The sequence below is a fragment of the Ciconia boyciana genome, chromosome 8 (assembly GCF_034638445.1).
Source record: "Ciconia boyciana chromosome 8, ASM3463844v1, whole genome shotgun sequence".
Classification (NCBI taxonomy): domain Eukaryota; kingdom Metazoa; phylum Chordata; class Aves; order Ciconiiformes; family Ciconiidae; genus Ciconia; species Ciconia boyciana.
The window spans coordinates 55,227,881-55,247,075 of record NC_132941.1 but is presented as its reverse complement, the minus strand read 5'-3'; the positions used below and the strand labels follow the sequence as shown (position 1 = coordinate 55,247,075).

Here is a 19,195-nt window from a genome sequence, read left to right as displayed (position 1 = left end):
TCCAAACATTTTGGATATCATTATACAAATCAAACAATTTGAGAGAAAGGAGCCTAAAAAGGAAAGTTAAGGCCACCATCTGTACTACTTCACAACTGAAGCAAGCTCTGACAGAACTTCTATTCAAAGAAAGAGGAGATTCCAGCATTGCTAAAACCTGGTGATAATAAGGAAAGGAAGAGAAAAAAGTACAATTATATGCATAATTCACTTACTGAGTGAAGATGAGGAAAAACCTGCAAAAGAGCTTGCTGTAATGTATTCAGCAATCTGCTGTAATGCAAGCAGTCCAGTGGGGTTATTGCCCTTCTTCATCTGTTCTTGAATAAGGCATTCCAGATCTTCTCTAAAAGCCTGTAGAAACATTTGAGAATCATCAAGGAAACCTGGCTTTGATAGAAATAAGATTATTATAGGTGGGGCTGGTAGCTTTGCCTGTTATTAATGTTACATGACACTTCCCCTTAGACCTTGTTTTTAGCTGCTTATAACTTTGCCAAACTTTAACCATCTGACGTAGACTTTGTATGCTAAGTATTGGCAATTTGGGGAGTGGGAAGGAGTTTGGTCACAGAGGGTTAACTATTTCCCAGAACAAGACAAGATAAAATGTATTGTTGTAAATGATAACAAAACCAATTTTTATCAATAATTAAAGAGTTTGCCATATTTTGGAAAAGGTACTTGAAATTCGATCAGGATGTGTTGCTTTTAGTGCTGGATATTTTTTTAATTCTGTAACCCCTCTAAAAATCCATCCAGATTTGATAAAGTTATAAACAACTGGAAAACTGGAGCTCATCCATGCTCAAGTAGTATCACAGACGTGCAAAAACTAGAAGGAATGCTGGGATGTCTTCTCCTCTCTATTTCTTGCCTTCTCCCAAAGCAAAAAACCCTCCCCTCTTCTCCTGTATAAAATGTCCACAACCCCAAGACATAAACTCATGAAAAAGGCTTTCACAGTATGAAATTTAATATAGTATGCACTGTGGACAAAGCCTGTTCCTTCTAGATGATAGACAGATTAACCACTATCCACAACAAACGCCTGTCCTAGGACTACTTCAGTCTTGACATTTCTAGACTAAGTAAATTCTGTTCCTTCAAACTTTCCTTAGAGGTTATATTTTCTAACCCTCTAATTATTTCTTGGCAGCATCTTCCAGCTTTTGTCTGAATGAGCAGTACGCAAAGCTGCACACAACACGAGCTGAGGTGTATTGCAAACACTCTTGCTCGTTCATTCCTGAAAGACATTTAGTGTCTACCACACAGCTGACTCCTGTTATAACTCCAGGCTATTCCCAGTATGTAATTGCTCCTTTCAGTTTGCCTTCCTTAGCAGGGTACTTGCTCTCAATTAAAAAAGAAAATAGTTCTGTATGGCAAATGTAATTTCTTCACTGAATTTTAATTCAGTCCTCCAAAACACCAATCTCATGACATAGTCTGTTCATCAACAGTTTCGACTCTAAAAGAGAGTGCTACCAGACACCCAAAAAACACCCTCAAGACTCTACTTGATATGGCCTCTCAGTTGGACAGCTGAGCATTCATAACTACACTTGAATTTCCAGGGTTTCAGACACCTGTGGTCTTCCTTAGAGTAGTTTTGTCAGGATCATGTGTACCTGAGACTTACCAGATTTCCACAAGTAAAGCCTCTAAAAATTCACATGGACTGACTATGCAGTGATCTGTTACATGGACCTCTCTGTGCAGACCAGACTATGCATGCAGCATCCCCCAAACAGCTGAACCACCTCTTGCTAGCCTGAAGATACATGGGCAAAGTCAGATTTTTCTCTTTAGTGACTGCTGTAGGTAAGATCTACGCAGCAGAGGAAGGGAGAAGATGGGGAAAAAGAAAGAAGAAACAGGGAATCAAGTGAGGAAAGGAATCTAACTAGGACTGGGAGAAAAGAAGTGGAGGTACGGGAGGCTGATCAGCACTGGGAACCTGTAAGGGAAACTGAGGAGGGAGGTAATTGTCAGAAAGGCAAACAAGGATTTGTGGAAAACAGCAAGTGGTTGGAGAAAACATCCTGACTTTCATCCTTCATCTAACAGCAGATGACTGTGAAACCCACCCCACTCCCTTCAATCTGATTCAGCTCCGAGGATGGCCATTGCCATCATGACTCCATGTGTCCAATGACAATGTGGGTACCACCCTTACTGACAAGCCTGGACTGCTGGAAGTCAGACATGCAGAGGATGTTTCTTTGCCCCTCTTGCACACAGATAATATTCTTTAAGCGTACCACGGTCGTCTTGTCCCCATGCCTCATTTGACACACAGTGGCTGGTTCTCACTAGAACAGAAATTCAGTATTTTTTCCTCTTCTCATGGCTCAGCACATGGTCCTGTGCCTTTTTTGCATGCTACTCATACTCTGTTGAGATGACAATTATTATTTATCTGACAAGATTTTCTCTGGGCAGATAATTACTGTAAATCCAAGTGCTTCACAAGCATTAATTTACTAATCCTTGAAACATGCCTTTAAGGTGCAGCAGGGCCCTGTCATCAATTCCAGAGAATGGCAGCGAGGAGGTTGAGGTTAGATGCTTCCACCGATTTGGGACATTCATCCTGAGAGGCCCAGAGCCCCATTTGCAGAGCACTGGGCAGTAAGTAGCTTCTTACGTACTCAAAGCACAACTCTCAGTGAAAATTCAAGTGCAGCACTGAGTATTTTAACACACGCTGCCATACCTCAGGGTAACAAGGGGGATACACAGAAAATCACAATCTGAAAACCCAGGAAACAGATGATTCAGCATCACCCATGACAGCCTGGTTTAAATCCTTGAGGCTGGTTATTACCTGAATCTGAGCACCTCTCACTACAACCAAAGTGGTTTTGAATGAAATTCAGATACGCGTGATTTATACAGTCCCCTGTAGAAGACACAAGGATTTTTCACATAACTCATATAAAGCATTTTGGTGGTCAAACAGCTCACTGCATACAAAAAGGAGCCAAGGTCCAACCTTTATGTTCTACCAACCTGCTTGAAAGTGTATCAAGTGTAAAATAACAACAGAGGTACTTCCTTGGCCCTTTGTAGATCATATCCCTCACATTACAGAAGGCTTTTTCCCCCCCTTAAAAATCCCCAAAACACATAAAACAGACTTTCAAGCACCAGCTCGCTTTTCTGCTAATGGTTCACCATGTGGCTACAGTTTTATGGCACTTTCTCCTTCTGTTACTGTGATCTATTAAGATTGCAGAGACAACGACTGGCCAATCTATTTCATCAACAAGCTATACTAACACTTACTTTCAAATTCTGTCATTCTAAGATATTAAATTACTTCTCAAATATTCCTGAAAGAGGTCCCCTGCAAGAAAGCTCTGCCATTTTACACTCTGCAAGGCTGAAAAATGCTCTTTCACTCTTCTTTACAATATATATATATGGAAACTGCACATTTGTAGTCTCCCAGGGGCCATGTGGAAGACAGAATTCATGAAATTTATGGAAGTATTTGCTTGGGAGAAGATGGAGAAAAACAGTTATCTGCATTACATTAAATCACTCTCACTTCAATTCAACAAGGACTATAAAAAGGATCTGCAAAAACATTCACAGTAAACTCTTATTAGTCATATTTGGACTTTTTTTTTTTTTTTACCCTGTACGAGTAATGTTACTTCTATAGCAGAAAAAAGGTAGTGTAATGTATTTCAGGCAATTTTTGACAGAAATATTTTTTTGGTTTATTTCTTACTGTATTTTTAATTCTTCTGCTTTCTGATCATGCTATTTTCATTCTTCTGAGCTTAGTTTTGCTCTCTGATACTATCAGTAGTATATTATACACTTGCTGAGGCTACTACAAATGAGGCTTTAGTGTTGTATCAACAATTTTGTTAAACCAAACAAGCAGCTTTCCTTAAAAATAATTTCAGAAATAACAGAAGATAGGTAAGAGCCAGGGCAAGTAGCAAATATGGAGGTTTGGGATGAGCTGTAAAACAGAGGTGAGGATATGGATGAAGTGCATAAAATAAAGTATGCAATTAATCCACACACCAGTGCGCAACAATGTTTTCTAGCAGACTGCAGCCTTCAGTGTGTCACGCACATGACTCACGCACATTCCTCCATGCATATTTATGAATATTTCAATACCTTTCATTCACTGCTACAGACTTTTAAAACTTAGACCTGTATGTCCTTAGATAACCATCCCACATGTGCTAACACAACCTTCCTCCATTTCTGATAATTCTGGATGGGCTCATATGAAGGGCATCACCTTCTTCTAGACAATTTATCTTAAATAATAGCTATTAAATGAATTATATTTATTGGAGCTTTCACTGTACAGCACTGATCTCTGTAAAACCACTACCATACAGGGCTCCGATTTTGGAATCTGACCCATTCAGCAGCAGGAATTTGCTTCTGAAAAACTAACTGCAGCCTGGAGATCAAGCGGTTTGGTTTTGCTATAAATCATGAGACTGTAATATATAGATGGCATTACACTGCAACTGCCCACAAGTGACCAAGTAAAAGTCATGCCTGAGAGAGATGTTTTCAAAAAGATGACAAACACTCTGCTCTGGCACAAAGCAGATATTTTTCAATAGGAAAGGTCACTAGTAATTTCAGATGTAGTATTCAACAAGAAAATGCTGACAAAGGAAAAACTGTACTGTCAGATGAATGAAAAATTACATTATTCAGCTGTATGCTCAGCATTGCTCAATAAAGAGAAAGTTTCAGCTCTGGGATTTAAATAGCTCTTTGGGTACATGTGGGTTTTTGGGTTTATTTGTTTTAAAACAGTAAAACTTTAGACATAAGATGATACCATAAGAGCAGTGACTTTTTACAGTGGGGTACCAAGAACCACAGCACCTCACAGCTGCCCATGCTGCCCATCAACGCAGTTGCCCCGTCAACACAGCTGCACCACTTCTGGACTCGGCCAACCTGCCTGTGCCTGCACCAGTGCTACGGCAAGGCTGCCGCCTGGATAACCCACCCTGCCTTAGCTGAGAATCGTTTCCTGTTTCCCCACGCATCCTCTGTCTTCAGTGAGCTCACCTGCCCAGCCAAGCACCAAGTCCCTCCCTTGTTTGTGCTCGAACAGCACTTCAAGCATCCTGCTGAAAGTTTGCACAGAAAACAGCCCGTGGTATGAAAACTGGGTCCATGACAGCTTGTGGAAAGAAGGCAAAGCAACATTTCAGACAAGATGCACAACTAGGAGGATGCCGAGCAGAGCTTTTATTCACCTGGCAGCAGCCAGCCACCTAAGCAAATAGCCTGACCTTGGCATACAGCAGGCTGCAAATTCCCCTTCCACTACTGCCAGCTGAGGTTGCTCTCTTCAAAACTGCAGTGGGCTGAACTACACTAAGTTACACCAGAGGAAAACGTAGTTTTGCACTCACACCGTGAACCAAAGCATCTCCTGCATAGCCAAGCCTGTCAGCTGCTGAACTGATTGCCCTGAGCTGGCGGTGCCTGGCTGCTCTGCTTCCATCTCACCCACCTTCTGAATGCCACTCCACTACCTTGCACTGAGACATGAATTTTGCCACAACTTACCAGTAATAATATACAGGGCAGCTCAACCTGTTCCTAAAACTGTTTCTAGAACTCTGCTGTTTCTAAACTTTCTAACTGTTTCTAAAACTCCAGCCAGCTCTTTTATACCAGCTTAGACAGCCTTACATGGTACTGGAGCCTGCAGAACAGATACAGCTTTTCTTGATAGAGTCATTAGTTGCATGATTAGGTCAACGTCTTTCTAGCATCATAAAATTACTTCTCCAGAAATATTTGCAATCATCATCCAAATACACATCATAAACTCAAGCAGCTTAGATGCAAAAGTCTTTCAACTTAGACTTGCAAGGGCTCTCTGAAACTCAAGAGTGAAGTTACAAGCCTCAGTTGTGACTCATTTACTTCCACTTTCTTTCAGAACCACAGTCTAAGTGTGAGCTGACAGTTTAAATTGGGGCTTTTAAGAGTCAAACCAACATTTGCATGTACCAGTTGACAACTGGTATTTTTCAGTCAACATAAGCAGAAAAACTAGAATAACCAACTTGCTAGAATAACCTATTTTACATGTATACACATCTATATATAGCACAGAACAATAATGTTGCTAGAAAATTTTAGTAGTAATATCTTCATCTTAGAGCTGCCTACTATGAGGATGTTAAGTATGCAGGCTCATAAATATTTTTACTATCTTTCCATGCTGTTTCTTGTTTGTTGACCATTGATTTCTCCATATAGTCCTTATCCACTCAAAAGTAGTAGAAATAAAATAATAAGAAAAAAGTTTTCCCTGTAAATAGAGAAAACAATGGCATACAGGTAATCTGCAAATACCCCACACCATCACAAACCTTTAAGAGGAGAAAGCATGTGCTCACATCAGGACTAATTACAAATAGTTTGATATGTCAGTCTACAGGAAAGTAGCTAGAAAAGATATGTGAGGTCCCTACATTTAATAGCAGCACTGCTGTTAGCCTAAAAGCTGCAGAATAATACAAGAAACCCCTTCACCCATTTTCGCTTTTGCCCATTTTTTATCACATTTTTATGTATCTTAAATCAATTTTTTAAAAGGGTCTAATTCAACTTATCTACATATAAATGCACTCACAAAGAGTCTCTAAGCCAAATCACCACCACCGAAGAAAAGTTTCAAAACTTAACTGGTATTTTGTTCTTGAGAGCGAAGAGACGTTAATTTTAACTCCTGTGCTGTAAATGCAGCTGCCCGTGGAGAGGAAGACCTTCACCGAAACAGCCGATACGGCTTTGTAACAGGCTGTTTCAGGACTGGAGTTTAGATACAAACAACTGGTGCCCAAAGTGGAAAAGGGTGGAGTTCGCCACAAAAAACCGCCAGTGAGTTAAGGCTGGCGGGGAGAAGATAAGCGTCATAAAAAGTGTTTGTTAACACCGCGGGGGGGGGGAAGGGGCTTCTGTGTTAAGACAAACAGAAATAGGCTCCGAATTAAATATGTGGAATTAGGTAAAGTTATAATAATCTCTTCACTTGCAGTGAAGCATGTGGGTATCTAGGCTGGATTCAGCAACTCGATTGACAGCAAGCTGGTCCCATGCAGAGCTCAGCCTGCACCGGTTTTTCCAGCTCCTCTAACCTGGTACACACTAGCTTCCCTCTGTGAGCCAAAGCAGCATGTTTACTCCCGCGATAAGCAGCCTAGAGATACCCCATGATTAAAGCAAAACCTGAAAAGCAAAAACTGAACTGTGCAAAGCCCACCTTCAAGCACACCCAGCTCCTCAAGTCCCAGTGCCAGCAATCCCCACGCTCACACAACTGCTGCCGTGAATGGGGGGTCTGGGTCCTGCCCTCGTGTTTTCTTGTGGAGTAAAGCCATGCTATGGATCTTGCTAGATAGAATATAACTGCTGAAATTTAAAATGCTAGAAGAAATCAAATTTCAGTTTGTCAGGGGTCTTACACATTTCCGAGCATAATTAACTGTTTTCTCAGTAAGCGCAGGAGTAAGGAGGGTGGGAGAACATGTGGTGGCGATGCACCAGGACAGACAACAGGCAGAGCTCTCGCAGGGCGTTCTGGATGCAGCCAGGAAGGAAAGTCATCAGTCACGACTTTCCAGGATTTTCCAGGCACTGTTAAGAGCATGTACTAAACCAAAGGATTATTTAACAGCCAAAAAAGAGGACTTAAAAATGAATACAGCTAAGTCAGTCCTTTCCATTGTTAGTCATTACTCATACTGCAATGGAAACCCCTCTTCCTGCTCTCACCAGACTAATTTGATGCCTTTATTGTACAGAATTTACAAGACTAGTGAATGAAAGAAAAACAGTGGATTTTGTTACAATGCATTTTATTTTAATATCTCCTTATCGCTTACCTAGGTAATTAATTCAGATCAGAGTATTATTTACAAATAATAACTTCAAATACTTATAGGAAATACGTAGGAAAGTCATCAGGCAAAGGAGGATGGATCTGATTGTTTAATGATTTGAATCATCTAAAGAGCATGGCACCAAAAGTACAACAGGCTCTCCAGACACCCCCCAAGATGCAAAAACCCAAACCCAAGCAGTTAACAACCAGCAGGAAGATTAGAAATATGGATGGAAAAAAAAAATTGATTTAGAAACTGTTGGCATATATATCTAATGAAAATCAGAGTTCAAACTAAGTGGAAAGCAGCAATATGGAAATAAGAGAGGAGTGAAAGGTAACTCATTTTTAGTGGAAGGAAGCAGGGAAAAACTCACAATTGCACTTATGGTGCAGGACGGGTATGAATGGAACCTGTACCATCGCAGCTATAGAAATGGAAGTTAGGCAATGGGATTTCTTAGTTTCTCATAGGGATCTAGCGGATGGCCTTGATTTAAGACAGCATTACCCTGAGCACAAATGGCCCCTCACTTAAAATGCTGAACTTGCCCGCCCCAGGCTCAGCGAGATATTGTCACAGCTCAGAGGGGATCTTTAAGGGACATTTTGTGGCCTGCCTTAAATGATGTGCCAAGTTGAGCTCATCTTCCCCAGTGAATGAAATGCTGCACAGGTTGTATGACGAAAGCATGCCATTAAATAAGCTATTGCGATCAGAGGAGGGCCACGACTCCTCAGCAGGAAGTCAGGAAGATGTCAGAAGACTGAAGCCAGAGGAGGGAGCTGCAATGTGAGAGGCCTGCTCAGCGAGAAGGTTCCCAGGGGAGGTATAAAGTTGTGAGCCCTTCCTGGCCAAAGGGTGATGCTCCTGAAAGATCTGAAAGGCTTTTGAACTTGTGGGAAAAGAGCAGTGGAAGCCGAAACATGTGAGGAACTGAAAGGACTTTGATATTTTAAGAAAATAAACTGTTCCAAATAGGAGCAGTGTTGCGAAAATACTGGATGTTCACTCGATACAAAATAAAGTAAGCTAGACAACTACAAAAGCTGGAGAAAAAAAAATAAATCAAACCATCCTTCATCTCTGTCCTGATGGTTTGAAAATAACGTAGCCAGAAAAAAAATTCAAGTGTGGGTGGGTTTGCTTGTTTTTGAGGATAAAAATCTGCCTGCAGGCTGCATGCTAAGGCAGACCTCTGAATAGAGGAGCTGCTAAGCAGGACTGTTATCTCCCCACTTCTTTGAGCAACGCCAGCTGGCGTGGGAGGCAGGGGTGCGTGTGCATGTACAAGGCAGGAAGGAAGAGAGGCACAGGAGAGAAGTACCTTTTTAACCTCAGCATTAAAAAAAAAAAAAAGAAAAGATTTTGCAATCCTGATGGCTAGACCTGAACCAGTGCCCTCATGTAATGGCAGCGCCGAGCCAGAATCGCTCTGAACGGCCTGCAGAGCTGCGATGGATTGGTAGGTGCTCTCTTTAGCCAACATGAAATTAAAGCAAAGCATGACGAGATCCTGCCAGCAAACTGCTCAGCTTAAAAAGAAACAAGCTCCAAATAAGTGTGTGTTTCATATGTAAAAATGGCAAGTGCACGTTCAGTGGGTCTCAACAAGCCATGTGAAACTTTCACTGGTAAATTCAAAACATGAATTGGGCATTTAAATTCCAATAACCAGGCATTTTCATTTTTACATATTTCAGCTGTTCAACTCGTCACTTTATACACAAATTCGACTACTCCAACTTCTTCTTACATCAAAATAATGAAAATATATCAAAATAATCATATCAAAATAATAAAATATATCTCATATAACAGTATATCTTATATATAAATTAAATAAGTGAATGTATCCTCTTCCATTTCCACTCTGACCTGTAGCTTTTCTTCAAATACAGTGGTATAAAGGGGATGTAAGATATCCTTCAATGCAGTTTAAGCTGTGATCCTAATTTCCTGGCAGGTTACACACACAGTCCTGTTAGCTAAAGCCTGTAGTTAGCTTTCTTGCTGGTTAGATAATTGTTTCCCATGGTCTCACTTCACTGGAAGCACTGTGGCACTGCTGCCTGCTCGCAGAAACACCCAACATCTTCCCTGGCCATTCTGGGAGAGCTGCATGGAGTTTCTCCCTGCTAGATGTTCATGCAGCTCCTCGATGCTGAACTGACTGTTCAGTCTTCACACACCATAACTGTGCAACCATTGCTTTTTTGAAGCTTCTGGTTGCCATGGTGAAGGCACCAGAGAAATGCCAGAAGGAAATGAAGGCCAGGAGGACTTGCATACCATAACTGAAATAAGGGTTTCGATGATACAGCAAATAAATGTTTACTTTTGAAAGAGGTAGTTACTCTGTGTAACAAGCAGTATATGATTGCTTAGCATATAAAAAGACAAAACTGTTTTTAATTCAGAGTTAAGTTGGAAAAATCTAAAAAAAACCCCCCATGTTTTCAAATTTTGGATATATCATGGGTCAAGTATCTCAGATCTAATGTGAAGCAATGAAATGAGTCCACCGCATAAATGTAGTACCACTCCTTTAAAAATAACGACACAGAACCTGAACCTTCTGAACTTGCAGACGTTACTGAAATAAATTTAAATGGCTTTATCTTAAAGATTGGCCAGCAGTACCTCTGCATGCTATCAGGCTGCTCAGACCCAGCTGATCTTAATTTCTTTCTACATTTCTAACAGACACAGAACAACAAACATGCGGGTCCTATCAGATTTACCAGGCCATCAGATGCTCATGGGTTACATGCAGTATTAAGCAAACATATCTGAGAATTCACTTATAATGTCAGGACGTTCTTTGTGGGCAGTGGTCATAAAACTCCTATAATTTGTTTAAGACTTATTATGAACAGGCTCTAAGACATTAGCAAACATCAGAGGTAATGGGAATAGCTTTTCAGTAGCTTTTAAATTATTTAATTTAGAAAAGGGAAATTCCAAATCAATATGCGCATCAAACGGCACATCAGAGAGATGCAGCAGTCTGATGTCTGAAGATGTCTAATCAGGACTGTAGCCCTTACAATAACATGCACTGCACAAAATATACCATGGTTCCTGAAATATATTCTCTAATTTATTCTCTTGCTAAAGGATTTAGATTTTCCTACTTGAAAGAAAGAAAAAAGCTTGTTAATAAAACAGATTAAATCAGTACCTAAGCTTCCTACTATGACAGTGATTAACCCTTTAGTTTTACACCATCATTCTTTGCTCAGAGAAAGCACATGTTCCAACAAGCTCACCTCAAGTCCATACATGCTTATGTATTTTTAAGAAAGGTATTATTCTTGAAACATACACTTCATATTTACTAATACTTGCCAGAAGATGAGTCAATGACTATTTCTCTGATCTGAATGCATATATCTAAGACTGGGTGAAGATTTACCAGCAAGCAAGCTCTTAAAGTATGTCTGATAACCTCTCTTCCTCTTCTTCTAAAACACTTTCAAACTATTTCCTCCTTGATGACTGGAATAAACCAGAGAAGCAACAAAGCTCTATGCAAACTTCTAACGCAATGTAATTCTGCAGCTATAGAACCAAAACCATTATGCACAATACTCATTAATTCAATCCTGAACCTGTGTTACGCAGACCAGTAACAGGAAAAATGCTTTCTGGCCCTTTTGTGATAAATATTATATTCAGGAGGAGACAAGGTAATCGTTTTCAGCCCTAACTCTCAAGAACACTATGGCACATCGCAGCTGGAACCTGGAAGAAATAATGCAGTTTCTATTCCCAGATCAGTTATGAAATTTGCTTGATGGACATGCAGTCACAGATACTGTATTAAAAATGCTTTTATTTCCTCACATGAGAAATCATAGCAGGGTTCCTATAAATTTTCTATTTCAAGATAAGAGACAACAAAAGGAGATACTTAAGTGAGAGGAACTGGTAGCTCAGACACCTCCTCTTTGTGCCTGATCACACACTCAGCTCCCACGTTCCCACTTTTCCCTGGCAGATGCCAAGAGCCAAGCAGGCGGCAGGCCCCTGGCTTATTTGGACAACTGTTCCCTTACACAACAAAAACTTGCAACTTATTGGCAGCTCCAAACAGTCCCCTTCCAAAAAGTGCTGGGCTCAGCTTCTCTTGCAGCACACCACTAACAGCAGCCCAGCGGCTCTTTGTCCTCCAACCTTCTGTTAAAACAGTTACCTAGACTCAGGGGTTGTTCCTTTCCATCTCCCTTCCTAAAATTTGCATGTTGACACTGCATCTATTAAAAAAACCACAGAGGCTGCAGCAAAGGCACATTTATTACATTTGGCAGACTTGGCAAAAAGTCCCCCAAAATGTTAAGGAAATAGTTACGCTCATCAGATTCAATACTGCCGTCGAAAGGATCAAAGAATAACATACATACAAACCCAAACAAGACCTCTGTAATTTATTCTTATATGTTAGGCTAAAGATCTAGTCTTTGCTATGAGTACTGGCTATTCATAATGTGAATATTTTAACAGGAAGGAGCAGACTCCAATCACATTTGACAATTGAATGTTTAACATAAAATTATAATGATTAAAGCATTATGCAATACCTCCTTAGAGTTTTTTCTTTATAAGAGGTTGGCTGCAAAACCAAGCTTGCACAAATTGACTTGAAAATAATAAATTCCTTAGTCAACAGGTTCACATTATACTCAGAGCAACACACTGATCCAAGAGGCACTCCACGACAACACTTTAGCAAACAATCCTGTTATTCATGGATGACTATAATAGGGTGATTACTAACAGCTGTTTGCAATCTCATTACATATGGAAAAGCTTCCAAAAAAATTACAGAAGAAGCACCCCAACTTACCCAGGAACTGAAGAGAGAAGGATCTGTAAAGCTGCTTAACTCTTTCCCAGTCCCATTATCCTCATTACTCACATTACACCCCAACACCCCCAAAGGCTCACCCTCGCAGAGTCCCTACTCACTCCCTATGGCTTCAAAATACTCAAGGTAACAGTATTACTTTCCAATGTATTCATCAGGTTAAACCCAAAGAATGCACGTATTAAAATATAAATTACAACTAATATAAGAGTGGTTAAATAGATTTCATAGTTTTATATGTAGCTTACACAAGTACTGAACTACACAGCCAGTATATGAGTGCTAATATGGCCAAGTATGGGTATGATCACCCCCAAGGACATGAAAAGAACACATAGTCTAGCTTTTAAACATACTTAACCTAATTAAAAATGTTAATTAAAGCATTCCTGCTGCAAATGATAGGTTAATATTCAAACCCAGAAAGTACGTAATGCCCTAATTTGTTCCTATTTGACCGGTGACTCTTTCACTCTCTTCCCTGCCCCTAAGTTTTAATTAAGTACAGTGCAGCCAGCCAGATCTTTTTGTAATACTGCAATGAAGCATAAGAATATAAAAGCATCAGGAGAAAAAACAACACAATAAAGGCTGCTTGTTCACAGACAAAAAACTATACAAACAAAATGCTGGATAATCTGTTTAGTGACTCTTCTTAGAAGATGGTCCAGAGTTATTCTAGGTAGCTGTGACACAGATTTCTTTTTTTAAGTCTCAAAAAGTTAATCAGGAATCTCAGAAAATAACACTCTCTCATTCTCATCCCCCCTTAATCCCACTCACAGGGCTCTGCAGTATCTGAGTGACCCTCTTCCTTTGCTCCATCATATTGAAGTCCTGTCTCAGGTCAGGAGACATATTTCTCTCCCGGATATACTCTGGGTCGTTCTCATTGATGCGATCAAAGTACCGCTCTTTGTGAGGCATTGTGGCCAGGGGAGGAGTAGTGATCACCACCTGACTGGCATCAGTACTCATGCTTCAACGCTGTGGAAGGTAGGCTTCACCTGAACAAAATAAAAAAGAGCGAAGAATGATTAACAATTAAAACGAGGGCATTGAATATAACTTCCAAGTCTGGACACAAATAATGTTATTTTTCATCTCTGCAGAACAACATCTAAAATGAAAGGAGAACAAGTGAATAATTATCATAATCAGAAAACTAAAGAAAAATTCTAGAAAAGTGTTTAAAAAACCATTAATGAGTTCTCTGATACTGCATAACCATCTCTCTTCAAGTTAAAAAAAAACCCGAACAGCACACAGTTAAGAATTATGACATTCAAAATGCCCATAATATATTTTACTACAAACTTTCCTATACCATTTTACATTGCACTCATCACCCCCTATGGTTTTCATATAGCTCTCCTTCCTGATGTGTTCAAACACACCCAGAAGACGGGGCCTCTGTTTAAATCCATTCAGAACTCATGTCCAAACTTGAACGAAGACATTCCTCAATTACAGCATTTCCGAAGCTTCTCATAACCCCAGCTTAAAGATGAGGCGCCAGGCTGCTCGAAGACTGCCAGGGGATCTCTGCAGAGCGCCGGCTGGTGCCTGCACTTTCAGGAGGAACTTGGAGACACCGAGGGAACTGCAGAAAAGGCTGTACGTTGGGTTGCACAGGATTGCGGCTGCATCCACAGCAAATAGCTGAGTTTTAGCTTTTCTCCTCTTGTGTGCAATTGTACACAAAGATTCTCACTGAAGCTCGTTACTTTAGAAAAAAAATGAAGCTCATTACATTAGGGAAAAAAAAAACAACAAAAACTCCTTTCATGTCTTGGTAGAAAGCTATGCTTAAAACTTCATTTAAAAAACGTGATAAGCATTTGTAAACACAAACAGGACTGGATCAAAAGCAGAAAAGCAGACACCTGAATTTTCATACAAAGAATCAGGCTCAGAAGCACACTCAGGAACACCATTCCTCAAATGGGTACTGAAGAGGGATATTTTCTCAGGTTTGAAGAACAAAGAAAAGCAAGATTTGTAGGACAAGATAGTGTATTATGAAAATACATTTTAACATGTGAATATCTACATTCAATAATACATTTAATATAAAAATATTTGCATGCAAATGTATTTGGTATGTAAATAACTCACTTCTTCAGAGGAAAAAAAGCCAAACATTAAGGGGTGAGAGTTGTTGAGCAGTATTACACCGCATGGTTTGACATTATGGTAGCAGTGATTTAAAGTGTCCTTGCTCCGTGGCACAGTTCACCCATCCCTTGTTTGGGTCAGCACAACTACTGTTTGGGATATTCTGTGAACATTGAACTGAAAGGGAGCATCTGAACTCTTCTAACTACAACATCACATATTTGCTAGATGAAACATTTGGGGAGATCCCTGTTAAAACCAGCTTCAGCAACCCAAGACCTCCTCCTGCCTGCAACAAGCCCTTTTGGTCCTTGTGCTGCACTCTCTGCTGCGCAGCCACGCCATGAACCAGGCTGGAGGATGCAATTTGGTTTTCAGCCAGTTTCCCACACTGACACCCAAACGGCTTTGCTGGCACGCTGCAAGGGACAGCGCAAGGATGAAATCCTGGGGCACTGCAGCCCTGCTACCAAATACAAAACCCCAGAGAGAAAACAAGACGGATACCACCTACGGAGCAGGGAAATTAGCAGATCAGCATTAGCAGATAAGGTACAAGAAAACCACATCTATGACTTTCTTGCATATTACAGATTATGACAAAATTTGGGATTGAGATGAAATACAACTAACACCCTTCTAAAAAACAATCACTACAGGTTATAATTGTTTTTGTTCTTTATGCCCTCCTTTTTTTTTTTGAGGGAGAAAACACGTTCTGGGATGCAACGTTATCCAGCTGCACACACAGAGCTTCCAGGAAGTACCTGGCATACTGGATGAACGTACCATGTTCTGGGATGCATAATTTCCATCCTTGGAGGCAAGCTCCATGAACTCTGATGGCTTTGTTATGGAGGTTGTGGAAGCATACCGGTGAGTTTTGCATTTGCTGCTCGGGTGCAATCCGAGTTCATTCAGCATTTGCTGACTAACCACCAGGAAGTCTGCTATGTGTGATCAGTTTGGGGATGCTGGGGAGAACTCAAGGGGCTTGCATCAAGGAAGTGGGGGTTTGGGAAAAATCTAGAAGAAGTATAAAAGGAGCTTAAGTTTTTCTAAAGAATGAACTATTGTTTTTTCCAGCTGGGAGCATTGAAGACGTATAAACCTCTTGGGACAGCCCAAATACCTCCATCTGACTCAGAACAGACACCTTCCAGCACCTGCTGGTAACTGAAAGCAGTCTAGAAATGCAGATGGCAAGAACCTTGCTTGGCGACCAGCTGCAACTCCTGCTCTTCAGTTACTTCTTCCTAGGAGTTGCCTTATGCAACTGTTTTTCCTAAAATGTTCCTGAGTCCCGCTAACCCCAAGTGGCAAACTGGCTCAACTGCTGATCCAGTCGCTTGGTTGGACCAACTACACGCATGTCTGAACTTCAAAAAACTTTTATTGTTATTATTATAGGTTTACAGGACATAATTAGTTCAAGTCCGTTACTTTAAAATTCATTCTTACAGTGACAGAAAAGCCCATTCATCTGTAAAAAGACACGAGCATGGCTGGCAATACCTTAAATCCACTAAAGAGATTTTTTCAAATTGTTTCGGAATTCATTTTTTCCTCTTTCCTTTCAGACTGGTTTGTTACCTCTAGCCATTAAGATTACAACATTAAAGCCCTTATACTACAAAAACCCCTCCATTACTGAACATAATATGGGTATTGGGTCCAGTTGTTCTTATTAGGTCTGGTTCAATGCCCGCTCTGTTGGGCCCAGGCTGACTCTCATATAACCCCTACTGTTCGGCTGGAAAATTTTCAAACAAATCAGCCATTCTTTTATTATTTATTTCCATCCTGCACTTATTTTTTAAAAAGAGGGGCGCTTGTTAAAAATGCGCTCAGCTTTTGCGAGTCTAAAAATCTGTTCCTCCTTCTCAGCACAGGACTGGCAATGACACAGAAGTAAGTATTTACAGAAAATCCAGATGTCAAAAGCTAAGAATTGTGATAGAGGATTCTCTCCCCCCCGCCATATTTTGGTGAGATTCTTTTGCCCAAAAGAAAAATCAGCTTTGCTGCAAGGCTACTTTTGGCTTCCACCTCTTTCAATGATGTTCATGTATTACAGAAAGTGAGTGATCATCTTCCTGAGTGGTACTAGCCAATGTTTCTTATGCATGCTATACTGCATAAGTATAAGTAGTTCCACAGACTGAGGCACAGGTGGAAATAAGAGACTGTACGCCCCTATAGCAACAATACATTATATCTAGACTGGTCAGAAAGGACAAACATACACAGAGAAATCAAACCTAAACTAGGATCTGATTTTGTCCCGGTGAGAGCCATCACTCTTCCTCAGCTGAGGCACACATTTTAGCCTAACATGCATATGCTGTCATGCCAAAAAGAGATTCAAAGTATACTTCCCTACCTATGGGTCAACTACTCCAATGGGGGGCAAAAGAAACTAAGAAGAGCAAGTCAGCATGTGTAAGGTTTTTTTATACAGAATCCCCATCTCTGCTGAAAATACTTTTAGGGACCTGTGAAACAAAGAAGCTCAAAAGCTCTTGCCGCAGAGTAATTTGTTAATCTAACTCTGCTTCCCCCTGTCTAGTTATGCCCTCCTGGTTCATGCTGAACTGAACTCTGATACTGCTACAGAAGAAAACAAGTCGTGTCCTCCCGTGCTTTGATGCCTTATATAGATCATGGGTTTGGCCTCCATATCTGTTCCGTATTTTATACCCGTAACTGGGCTACAGGGAAAAAGTAGAGCATTCCATCTTTGTCAGGAGGATATGCATCTCTCCACTGAGAAGTAAGTTTTATTTAACAAAAGCTTCCAATTTATTCCAGGAACTTGGAACTGCTGATTTTAGGCTGCAACATTAAGTACTGAGCATCCCCATCTGACACTTTGTAAAGTCCAAGTAACATGCTGTGCTGCTTTTGTTGGAATAACTGTTTTCAATGTCAAATAACAAAAGCAGCTCAAAAATAATAATGAGGTCAGAGAAACAAGGAGTACTGAAATGAAAAAAAAAAAAGAGCAAGAGACCAAATGCAAGAAAATTTACCTTGCCAAAGATCACCCCAGAAAGCACTGACTTGCTATATTTATCTTTCATAATGTACAGAATGTATATAAAAATAAATACCACCATAAGAGAAAGACGGAGCAACAGAAAAGGAATCAAATCATTAGATCACCTAGCAACGAATCATTAACCTACCTTTTATGCTGACTTTTTATGGCTGGTTTCAGACATCCCCATTTTCTCTATGCAGTACAATCCATCTGTTTGAGAGTTTCCAGTACTGCAAACCAGCAGCGTGCACACTGCATCGTTAACCAGTAAGAGTGATTTCAGGTCTGAGCACTCGAGCTAGACTATACTGCATCCGAGCATTTCTTTTTTAAGGAGTGCGTTGTGTTATTCTGCTCTTGCTATTTCTCGCCTGCTTGTTTTTAAGGAACAGTCTGCTCCTTCTTCCCCCCATCCAGTATCTTGTCTGCCAGGAGACTTGTTGGAAGCAAACTGGGTGTTTCTTGATCTCGGTTCCAGCCTCCCTATGAAACAGGCAGGTTCCAGTCTGAATTAAAGCTTTGGCTTCAGCCAACACTGTCAGCTGCGTAAGCAAGCTAGCAGAAAGAAACACGCTTAAGGAATATGAGGGAATAGTTAAGAAGGGCAGGAAAACACGTAGGAGAATGTGGACTGAGACGAGGGTCACCATTGCTGTCTTCTGGCATTAGAAAGTCAACTGTCCATCCACCCTCTTATGAATTTTAGTAATGACATATAATTGAGTAAACGCATCTGTTCTACAGCAAAAAAATTATTTGGATAAACAGCTCAAAATTAAATTCATTTTTTTATTCTCCTGATCAGGAGGTCAAATACCATAAATATCTGACAAAGCGTTGACAGATTTGTTTTTTTTATTTTTTTTTAACATTACAACAGGTTTGGGTTTCATTTATCAGTCTCACCTTACACACTGGTAAGATGAGCAAGAGGTATGTTCAGATGTTAGCATTTTCTAAATGCAATTTGTGGAACTGAAAATACTTCTGCTACACTAGATAGGTAGCATTTGTGCAAAATTATTTTAACTGATTTGACTAATATACAGTGATCCTATACACAAGCACTCAAGTCAAACCACACCCTTAAATTGACACATGGTAGTATTTGCATTAAAAAAATAAAGCAGTCACACCTTCTCCCAACCTTCCCAGCTGTTCAATTTTTCTCCCTGTATCACCTCTTCAGATTCAAGCCAGCAGATGTTTGTAAGGGCAGATGGTGGAACGGGTAGGAGAAACTACTCTTTGGCC

The 19,195-nt window shown here is 40.4% G+C and overlaps 1 protein-coding gene across 7 annotated transcripts in view; it reads right to left on the bottom strand.

Moving 5' to 3' along the window:
- Positions 1 to 19,195, bottom strand: part of ADD3 (adducin 3) — a 101,554-nt gene that overhangs the window by 14,461 nt on the left and 67,898 nt on the right. For all 7 annotated transcript variants that reach the window (XM_072871068.1, XM_072871069.1, XM_072871064.1 and 4 more), the window contains 2 exons: positions 13,564 to 13,787; positions 216 to 354 (listed from right to left, as the gene is read on the bottom strand). In XM_072871068.1, the coding sequence (XP_072727169.1) occupies positions 216 to 354; positions 13,564 to 13,758 (334 nt within the window). In that variant the 5' untranslated portion in view covers positions 13,759 to 13,787. The remainder of the gene's footprint in view (positions 1 to 215; positions 355 to 13,563; positions 13,788 to 19,195) is intronic.